Here is an 11,593-nt window from a genome sequence, read left to right as displayed (position 1 = left end):
GCTAAGAATATTTCTATGACTCCTTTCTCTTGTATCTGTTTCTCTGCTGAGGTACCTTGGTGCCTCTTCTATGTGCTGAGCAGCAGTCTATGAAGATTCAAGTGAAGTTGTGGTTCAAAACAGTATCAAAGAACAGTGTAGCTTTGGAAGTGCAGGCGAAACATTTGTCCTAAATAGTAAACACAATGGTGCTGTATCATGTATTTTGGTCTGAACAAATTTCACATTTAATTGAAGTAATTTTGTTACAGGCTATTATACTGTAGGGATTGTATTTTTACCATATATTGTATCCAATTTTAATGTTTCTGTGGTAATTTTTCAGTAAAAGGGGCTATTAAAAAAAGTAGTTATTTTATTTTTCACAAGTGCTCCATGTTATATGTTACTTAAATTACTTAAAGTTTAAAATTGAAGTTAATGATTACACAGCTTCATGTTGGTGGTCTGTAAACAAATTGCAGTGCCAAAGTTTAGGAAGGGGGCATAAAACTACTGAACAGCCCTGGATGCAGGGCATCTGTTACCCCATAGGGGAGGATGTCTGTATAAGGAATTTGGTCATACATCTTGGGTGGGTGGGTGTGGAGAATTTCACCCACAGCATCGTATTCTCAGGGTGGTGTAGTTCTGCCATTCATTCTACTGTCAATTATCAGATAGTTTTCAGTATAATAGTGGTGACTGTGTGAACGTTTTGGAGGGCATATGGGGAGTTTTGGACACAAAGCCAAAGCAAGAAAAGTTGTGCAGTGGTTACAGAGACATGGAATGGCAGTTTTGAAGGTATCCTGTATGTCACACAGTGGGCCAGATGCAACTGGCTTTCCCATGCATGTGTAAATTTGACCCACCTCTAGAACCTGCAGCTCTGCACATTTAAGGACACCTGCACTGTCCATTCACATGGGACAGCCTGAATAACCACCTTTTGCAGTGTGAACTGCTGCTGCAAGATGTGCAGGAAGTGTGTCAATAAGGGTCTGGAACATACCAATATGGATGTGGAATTGTGCTGACTCCAGTGCTGTGACCAACTACACTAAGTTTCTTGGTTCAGCATCCATGGTATGAAGAGCCTGATTGAGGTGGTCCCACAGATTCTCAATTGGGTTTGAAGCTGGGAAGTACAGTAAACTCTATTGGCACTCTCTGACCCACACATGTACACTGTGAGCTGTGCGACATGCTACATTGTTCTGCAGGTAGATGCCATCTGCTGAAGAAAAATTGCATGTTGGTGTGGTCATGGTCACCAAGGATACATACATACTTCCGTTGATCAATTGTGCCTTCCAGAATAATGAGATCACTCAGAGAATGCCCTCCAACCTGCACTTTTATGATAATTGTTACAAAGTGTTTGTTTTCAGGCACTTTACACTGTACACATTGATGACCTTTTGCACAGTGGAGCATAAAACATGATTAATCTGAAAATGCCATGTGTCACCACTCAATGGACATCCAGTTGCAGTACTGGTGTGCAAATTCCAGTCTTTGTTGCCAATGAACAGCAGTCTGCATGGGTGTATGAACAAGGCAAATGGTGTGGAGCCCATACACACCAATGTTGACAGAACAGTCATTGAGGAAACACTGTTGGTGGCCCCTTGGTTCGCCTGAGCAGTCAGTCTCTCAACAGTTGCACGTCTACTAGCCCATATACACCTCTGTAGCAGCCATTCATACTTGTTCTCTGTGGCCTATGCTGCACCACAGTTGCCTCAGCAGTTTTGGATAGCGCTATTTTGCCATGCATAGTACACTTTAAATACGGCATCATGCCAACAGTTCACAAACTTAGCCATTTCGGAAATGCTTCCACCCTTGGGCAGAAAGCCAATAATCATGCCCTTTTGGATGTCAGATAAATCACACTGTGTCCCCATGACACACTGCATAGCACTCCTAGTGCTGCCACCTGTGTGTGGTTATTGCACATTGATGTTTAACATAGGCAGTGGTCACATTAACGTGACTGGACTGTGTAAGTCCTGACAGTCAGTGGATTAAACTTGTGATGAGAATTCTGTGACAGCTGGCTCAAACTCAACACTTTTAACTTGGTTGACATGGCTTCAAAATCTGACAGCATTTTATTCAGTCATGCCAACATAAAAGACATCGGGACATTTGCCTGAAGTAATGTAAATTGGAGACTCATTGAAACACTAAATGGAGATTTGAATCTCACAACTGAAAGAGTCTAGTCTGATCGCAAGAAGGGAGGAACAAGGTAGAACAATTTCCACATAGCAACTTGGTCTCCTAATCACACTAACTCTTACAAACTGTGATTCTGATATTTCTTGTCTTAATTATACAACACTAAATACAGCTGCCAAGAAAACATACTTTATTTAATCTTTGCTTCAAATTTAACAAAAGTATAACAGTCATAACAAAATATTAAATCAGCAGACTTAATATGTATACAGAAACTGTATGTTCACCACAATGGTAAACATAGAAAGTATATCATTCTATTATTCCTATAGCACAAAGTTTTCAACATCTTGCTATACTTCAAACAGTACCAGAATCTTAATCCACATGACATTATCTGTCATTACAGTTTATGACAGCAGCAGTTTACAACAATTCACTATGACACACTATACAAGACTGATGAAAGACATTGTATTATCACAATTCAAGGTGGGTAAAAGCATAACTACGAGAGCATGGAGTACATAAGAACAATGTTTAAGGGGAAAAAACAATCCATTTGCTTGGCTGTTACTTGCTGATCAATTATTTTCTCAAGTACAATAAAAAAATACATCTCTTTAAATTACCAAGTACACTTAAAAGTTAAAATGACTATTTAAGACACGAGTTTACATCTTATTGTTTTGTTCATATTACTGTCCTTTCCAAAGTTACTATCTAAAATTGTAAGCCAGCGTAAACTGCGTCAATACAGCGTATATTTGTACAATGCTTTGAAATTAACAACATTGCTGATGGGGAATTTATGCATTCCCAGAAATATACAATCACAAAAAACTAAGCATATTTTGTGTCTCTTCGAAAACAGTATTGATATCTGAAATACCGGACTAGGGCAACAGCTTTCAGCAAGACCAGTCATACAGAAGGCAAGTATGAAATACTGAAAGTGAAGCCCTCTTCTAAAACAGTTTTCTGAACAAAGCTGTTATTAAAAAACTACAATCGAGCAGATGATTACACCAAAGCTCTAAACACATTTAGTTACTCTTCGTTCATATTTTTCTATGGTTAAAATAAGTCACTCTTATATGTCTTGCTGTGGTATGACCTTACATCATTATTCTTAAAAGCTAGTCCCTGCATGCAGGGCAGACATTAGGGCAGGAGAGTGTGGGCAGTAATACTTTGACCAGCATAAGTAAAGATATTTACCACACACAATAAAGACTTATCAGATCTGTGTGCTGAAGCGTGGCCTTGGGAGATCACCAAACACATCACTCTCTCCGTGTACACTTTTTGCCAGAGCTCTGATGGAAGCAGCAATATCCACAGGATCTTGAGGGTAATGCTGCAAAAGAACAAAGGCATCACAGCTACTCTGATGCCATTTGACTTAACTACTAATCTTTTTTGTCTAATAATAATAATAATAATAATAAACATAAACAGCCTCTACCTAATAAGACACTCACTGTGAATTCTTGAGAGGAGTACTAAAAATACAAGGATGTAACAAAAATATGGTTTCTCACAAATGATACCCACAAATATTCAAGAACTGTCTTGTCTAGCCTAGATTTCTTCATAGAAGCCCATAGTACTGAGAGTAAACATAAAAAAGAAACAGGTCTGTAAACCCAAAAACCGTCTTCTGATGGTTATGGTAATGACAGTTAAGCACTTTTTATAAAAATTAGTGAAAAACTGAGTTAGAATAAATTTATAACTAAAACAGCATCAGCTTCCCCTTCAAAAAGTAAAATCTATCTGCCAGCTTCCAAACAAACTTTGTAGAAGTCAGAAATACAGAAGATGCTGTCACTTTAATTGTTATTTCGCAATGCTACTGGAACTGGCTGGATATAATGAATTCCAACTGAAAAGCATGCACCTGGGACTGACAACACACATTTAACCTACTCTGTAGTATAACAGTTTCATATACTGAAACAACCGCGAGACCCACAACAGCCCGATATCTTAAGTGTGTATTTACAATCAGAAGAATATTTGCCTTCTCAGATAGACACTTTTTTTCTGTATGATCCATCAAGAGACAACATTACTTCTACCATACTGTATTCTTCTCACCCTCTGACAAATTACACCCCATCACTTGGCAACTACCTTTAATTTACATGTTTAATATTTTTAAGACATCAATTGTATGCCCCTCCCCTCTTCAGAGGGAATGATTGCAAATTTTTAACTTACCACGTCCTCTTCAAATTCACCACTGTGCCTCTGAGTGGGCACATATGCAGGCACATTGACTGGAAGTGATTTAGCTAAGTGGCTGCTAGAGCTTCTGCCACGTGGAATGTGTATTCCTTCATCATGGCTTCCTGATTCTGTAAAAAATAAACATGGGTTTCGATAAAAAACAACTTGGATATCACCCTGGACAAGTAACATCTTATGTGTTTTCCAATTGACAATCTCTCTACCAATGAACTGGCAACAATGCACAATATGTCATAAACTCTGTCAGCACCTCTGTATAAATTTTTGTAAACCCTGATATGACATGTATTGCGTAGTACACGTGTGGTGTGTCTAAACTAAGAGCTAAGCCCTGGGCTCACATTTCCAATAAGAGTATCAGCAAAGCCAGCTGCTTTCAAATACACATCTTATGGTATGCCTCACATGTTCTTGTGAGATAGGAACATCTGGAGATAATGACCATCTCTGTAGCCGAATGGACAGTGTTGCTACTTTCAGTGCAGAAGGATCTGGTTTTGTTTCCCGGTACCACTTCAGGATTTTTTCTGACATACGGATGCCTGGAACAGGGCCCACTCAGCCTCATGAGGCCAAATGAGGAGCTGCTTGCATAAAGAAACTGTGGTACCATCAGGATTTATCTACTGGTAATAACGGCTGGAGGGATTTGCGACATGCTGATCACATGTCCCACCATCATAGATCATTCTTTGCACTGCCTTGTAGGCAGTAGGCAGTCAGTCAGAATAGACCTCAAGATTAATCCCTGAGTGGTGTTTACATCTAGGAACATCTCTCTTCAAATGGTTCAAATGGTTCTGAGCACTATGGGACTCAACTGCTGTGGTCATAAGTCCCCTAGAACTTAGAACTACTTAAACCTAACTAACCTAAGGACAGCACACACATCCATGCCCAAGGCAGGATTCGAACCTGCGACCGTAGCGGTCGTGCGGTTCCAGACTGAAGCGCCTTTAACCGCTCGGCCACTACGGCCGGCGGAACATCTCTGTGAAATCCACCAAGTTCACACCTGCTGCCACAATTTTCCAAGGAGATTGTATTTCGTTTATGTGCAGACTAACCAATGAATAAAAATTTGTGCCAATGACAGATGTCAAACCCAGGTCTCCTCGTCACTGGATGTACACACACTAACCGCTACACCACCTCAGCACATTGACTTTGCACCACTGCATGGACTATGCTAGCACATTTCCCGTCTCAATCCAAATTCACGTTCACACCTTGGCCTACTTGGCATTCCCCCTAAACTCAAACAGCAATGCAGAGGCTCTCCAAGTGTCCCAATAAAATCTTCTCAAGCTACAAGCTGTATCATTTCAAATGAAATACTTAATCTTTCGATAGCTGCTGCCGCCGCCATCATCACCAGAAGTTGAAATCCCCGCCTTCCAGGGCTGGCATGGTGTTCTGGTTATACAAACGTAATTGCAGCATCTGGAACCTTACAGAGAGGGCCAGAGTGTCACAGGTGTGGAAGACAAATTGGGCAGCTCCGTCCCACCATGGGAGTGTGAGGTCATATGACGCGAGCGGCCAGTGCCATGTTTGAAACTGCCTTTCCTGTGTCCTTACAATTGTCATGCCTATGTCTTTGCTTTCACTCAATGTCCAAAGCCCACCTCATGCCCTTCTAAGTGTGTACCCCTGATCACTGTCAAAATTGTTGCTGTTTATTCTAATTTTGGCTGCTCCCTTGATAACAGAATCCCAGTCTGTGTTTAGGCCAAAATTCTCATTTTTTCAAATAGTATTTTATGCCCGATTTCTAAACAATATTCAGCCATGGCTAACTAGAATAAACAGCAACAATTTTAATAGAGACCAGGGTTACAAACTTAGTAGGGCATGGGGTTGGGCTTTGGCCATGGAGCAAAAGCAAAGACATAGTCTTTACACTTACAAGGATGCTGGATCCACAATTTCAAATGTGGCGCCGGCCAGCCACGATGTCACTCAGTTTTGTGACAGGATGGAGAATGTTCCAAATGCTGCCATTACATTTATATAAGCAAAGCACTATGCCAGGCCCCAGAAGTCATTGATTTCAACTTCTGATGATGATGGCAAAAACAGCTATCGAAAACTCTAGTGTTTTATTTGAAATGACACGGCTCGTAAACTGAGAAGATTTTGCTGAAGCATGCCGCTGCAAAACACTCCGAGGATGCTCTCCAACTACTGGAATAGCACCTCAGCACTGAACGAATGGGCCTCGGCATTGAGCGAAATGGGGGATCCTGCCTGGGACCCAGGCACAGATGCTTTTAATAAAATGAAACTATATGATACCAGGGACCTTTTCAAGTCCCAAACATCTACAATGGGTTCAAATCCCACCTTGGTACAAATTTTCATTTGTTGCTTCAATCTGGATATATACATCACAGATGTCTGAGACTTGGAAAGGTCTCTGGAACCATATAGTTTCATTTGAGACTGTATTTTCTTGGAATTTTTCAGTTGAGATACATTGTTTGCAGTGTACATCAATATAAAAAGTCCACATTTGCAACACTGATCATTATGTGAAAAATGAAACATCTCTACCACTCTATTACCAATAAAAAAAGCACATGCACATGTTGGGCTTTGATGTTTTGTCAGTCTAACAATTTCTTTTGTAAACTCCATGTACATAGTTTCTAACAGTTTAGCATCTCAGTAACGAATTTGGTGTAGCATAGCCTTGGATACTTGTAGGAATTCCACCTCAAGCCAAGTAATTTGCAAGTGACAGTTTGCATAACTTTTTTCATTTACATATCAATTTGTGCTACCTGAACGCAATGACTACAATTCGTCATGTGTATTCATGTGGCCTTTCCTAAGTCCATGACACAAATTAATCAAAATGAATGTTTTTGAGAGATTTTGAAACTCTTGCCTTTTATCTTGATCACAAAGACCAACACTCATTCTGGATAAAGGGTTGGAAGCAAACATGGAGGATATTATGAAGATAAAAATATGAGCCAACCGACATATGCTGATATATGAAAAGCTGGCAAGTCATAGGGGTGTATCTGGAAACATTTCATCATATAATGTAATGGTTCAAAAAGTTTGATGTAAAAGCCTTTTTAGTGAAATAACTGTTCCAGGTGGAACAGTTTTACTATGTTCCCCCATACAAAAGGCCAAGTGTTTCAAGTCGTCATATAACAAAAACCAGCCTGGGAAAGAAACTTAAAGGTAACATTTTCCCACCAAATGCGACTAGTCAATTAACAAAATTCTATGATGAACTCATATTCAGAAGTATGGAAGTAAGGATGTTGCTCTGTCATCAACAGTAATTAACCCAAAAGGAAGACCTTTGCATCTAATGTGTCAGTACAAGAAGCTCAGTGCTAATGCATCCACAAATACAGCACAAAATGAGAACATCCACTTGAAGATGTAAAAATTGAAAGTCTCAAAAGAGAAGTGGTCTCTTCAAACAGGAAAACAGAATGTCAGATGTACAGCATTTGGCTTTTTATTCTCATCATACATTCACTCAATCAATACTGTTCTCCACTTCTCATGGGACTGTTGCACCTCCACCGATTTCTCTAATCCAACTTCATATTCTACATAATCATTAAGTTTTTCTTTCGCCATGTTTCATCTTGTTCTCAAGCTACCCTTTTACAACTAAAGGTAATTCATAGTACGTCCATGGATTTCTCATTGTAACTAGTAAAAATGAAGGCAAGCAAAATCTTCAACTGTGTTATGATCGATTCATTTAGGAATTACGAGGTTTCTTTGACATACAGGAAGGATCTTGGCACTCCAGTGCCACTGGAACAGTCTCCAGAATCAAAACCAACAAGACAATACCGCTTTTGTAATTTTATGTAGAGTTGCCAATGAAGCAACTTTCATTCTGTTTTCTATGTTGTCACACGTACACATTACTTGTGTGACTGTCACCATAATGCAGGCTGTTACATCTGAATCGTACTGCACTGGCCGAGTGCAAGCAAGCAGGGCTGGCCAAGATTGGCTCACACTTCTGCAGAATGCATACAATGCAGTGTTTTGATCTCCTCCATTTATAACTCATACTGCCACTGTTTGGCTATTTGTGTATTTGTTTGTGCAAGTGTTTTATTTCTTTCTGGCCTGCCTCTACAGTACAGGACCAATTTAAAAGGACGACTCACTTCTTTGGTAGTGTTTCAAACCTAAAAGCTATGGATGCCATAGACACCATGTATAATCAACTACTCATTCTGTCTGTAATGCTTGCCTGTATTTCCCATTTCTAGATCTAGGGCAACTAGAAACCAAAATAAAGACAATATGCTACTGTGTAAGTCAGAGAACTATGGACAATTGCAAAATGGCAAACAAAAATGCATATAACTATATTTTGGAATTGGCTGTTGGCAACAACAGTGACATACAAAGAAGGTGGTATCTAGACCACTGATCTCCTGCTCTGGTTTTTCTTTAATTTGAGGTGAACAACTTGAACCAATGTTTGAATGGCTATTTTAATTTTAGAACACTGGGGTTTAGAAAAATACATTTTCACTGGAAAATATTCGAGTATGTAGAGCAGAAACTGATCACACTGATTACTGATCTTCAGAATCCAAGAATAGCATCTCATTTCCTGTAGAAACATTCCACAACTCATTTAGAAAGACCTATAAAGTCAACAGTACCCTGCAATACACTGTACTACAATCTATCTAAATGTTATACAAAATAACTACATACAAGTCATTACACATAGTGAATTACTGCTATGTTAACTATCGCATGTCTCATGAAAGCTTGAAGATGACAGTAACTGAAGCTAACAGGTATCTCACAATTAGTCATATACAATGCATTGATCACATTAAAATGAAGACAGAGCTGCCAAGATTCACGTGGCATGTTCAGAAGTTCCTAATGACCATCATTAGTACCTCTCACACTCTCCTTGGAGTCTTAAGGCAACTGGGCATGCCAGCTGAAATTTGGAGGTTGATGCAAAAAGCCATAATACTAAAAAAATGTGTGGGTTCTCAGAGAATGGGAAGTGGAGACTAAAGAAAAAAATATTGTGCCTTAGTTTTCAGTAACTCTTAGGTTACTTTCAACTGGAAGTTTACCACTGTAAGTTAAACTATAATAAATGCATAGTAATAGGCAGATGAATGTAATAAACAACATAGGAAATTCATGAAGAGATTTTCGGAATTTAAGATTGGGGAAGGGGGGGATACACCCTCCCCTCCTCCCCACCCCCCCACCCACCACCAACACCCATTCACAAGTTTAAAAGCACTCTTAAATTGGTAAAACATTTCAGTAATGATGATGATGATAATAATGATAATAATAATAATAATAATAATAAAATACTGCCACACACCATCAGTATCTGTTTCATCCTCAGACTGAAGTATTTCTCCAGGGCTTGTATCATCCATGCCATCCAAATCGAAAAGACCTTCAGAATCAAAAGAGCCTCCATTTCCATTGCCAGGCATGCTACGAGTGGAAATATGAGCATGCACCTTTGTAGGCTGGTGCCTATCAGTCTTTGAATTTGAATTCTGAAACAAACACGAATAAATATGAGTTATATAGAAGATGAAATATTTTAATATTTTACTACGAAGATTTGGTGACTAACAGATAATTACTGTCAGTACATTTTAGAAGTAACAGTGTAGAGGAAGCTACTACTCTCTCTTTGTTTGTTTTTGTTGTTGTTGTTGTTTTTTTTTTTTAAATAATACAAATTTTATGTTCATGACACTTGGTACTGTTTAAATTTGGTAACTCTGTTTAGGAAATTTGTAGCCAGCCTGTATGTAGAAGTTTTCTTTTACTTAGTCTCAAGCTTATCAAAGAAAACTTAAGAAATCATAGTGTTGATGATTTTTTTTCAAACAATTCAGATACATTGCATCTATTAAATCTCTATACCTTGGAAGAGACAGTTAGAACATTTCAGCCAGAACCTTTCTTTCGCTGATCACTAAAAGCCAAACTGGCTGGAAGAATGGTAGCTCTACTTTAAACTAAGCAGCAACATAGTTCCTTATTCTCATTATATGGAAATATTATGTATAACTCAAGAATATTGTACTACAGAACAAATGAACTGCTTACAGTTTGCACAAGTGGATTGTGCCTGTTAGCCTGGCGACCGTCTACACGCGATGAAGGCTGTTTCAGAGCGACACGAGGGCCCTGCAGTGATCCACCCGACAGACCTCCAGCCTGAATAGAGGAAGGCACAACAGCACTGTGTGGTGCTGATGGTGTCTTACTGACAGGCTCTGCGGACTCCTTCTGTATTTGAAGTGTCATCTCATGCTCCTGTGAAACTTCCATTAGCAGCCTGAAACAAAATAAGTGCTCTCAGTGGTCATATTCCACTACTATTTATACTTTAGTGATCAAACACATGAGAATACATAATCACTATAAGTCTCTCTGCAGATCCATCACTGTTCACATAAAAGACCATACACTAAAAGCAGCATGTAAGTTAGCCCTCAGCTACTTAATCACACAAAAAAATATATGTTAATAATAAAGTCAAGCCAGTCTAGTGTCCAACAGTTAGCAACTTTCATTACATTATTTCACTATTAGTCACAAGTCTATGTCACTTTTCTGAGAAATGAGCTTTAATAATTGTCTCAGTATTCATATATTGCGAATAGTTAGTACAGTTTATCTACTTATACAAACTTATATCACATAAAATTCTATTTGCTGACATTGTACAGCAAACTGTGGCCAAAGAAACAAATTTCGACTGGTACAGAAGTTCATCTTTTCTCACCAGCTACAGAACATCTACGTAAAAATAACTCATTCCTTGCCAACGCACCCACATATGAACACAAACCAAATGTCAGCAGTTTTCTGCTCCTTTTGAGAGAATGTACACACACTGAGATGTAACATACCACTTCAGAAAAGTTGTGTGTTGCACAATGCTTATAGTACTGACAGAAAGATGATCGTGAAACTTACAGTTACAGTTAAATTTGATTGGACACGCATATTGTGTGGAGAATTCTTACTGCTTATTCATGTTAATGACTGTGATATACACAGCATTTCTGCAAGGAGGAGGTGGTGCTGGCAGCTTGGTCACACTTTGCAGCACCTGCTGGTTTGGCAATCACTCCATGCAGCCGCACTCCTGCTTCAG

General features: G+C 39.1%; 1 protein-coding gene across 1 annotated transcript in view; it reads right to left on the bottom strand.

The window, feature by feature from the left end:
- Positions 1-2,336: 2,336 nt before the first annotated feature.
- LOC126094813 (uncharacterized) overlaps positions 2,337-11,593 on the bottom strand; it is a 34,233-nt gene continuing 24,976 nt past the window's right edge. Inside the window, exons 5-8 of the mRNA XM_049909385.1 lie at positions 10,537-10,768; positions 9,791-9,974; positions 4,396-4,532; positions 2,337-3,529 (exon numbers count right to left, since the gene is read on the bottom strand). Of these exons, the coding sequence (XP_049765342.1) occupies positions 3,410-3,529; positions 4,396-4,532; positions 9,791-9,974; positions 10,537-10,768 (673 nt within the window). The 3' untranslated portion in view covers positions 2,337-3,409. The remainder of the gene's footprint in view (positions 3,530-4,395; positions 4,533-9,790; positions 9,975-10,536; positions 10,769-11,593) is intronic.

The sequence above is a fragment of the Schistocerca cancellata genome, chromosome 8 (genome assembly GCF_023864275.1).
Source record: "Schistocerca cancellata isolate TAMUIC-IGC-003103 chromosome 8, iqSchCanc2.1, whole genome shotgun sequence".
Taxonomy (NCBI): Eukaryota; Metazoa; Arthropoda; class Insecta; order Orthoptera; family Acrididae; genus Schistocerca; species Schistocerca cancellata.
This window is presented reverse-complemented; position numbering and strand designations above follow the sequence as displayed.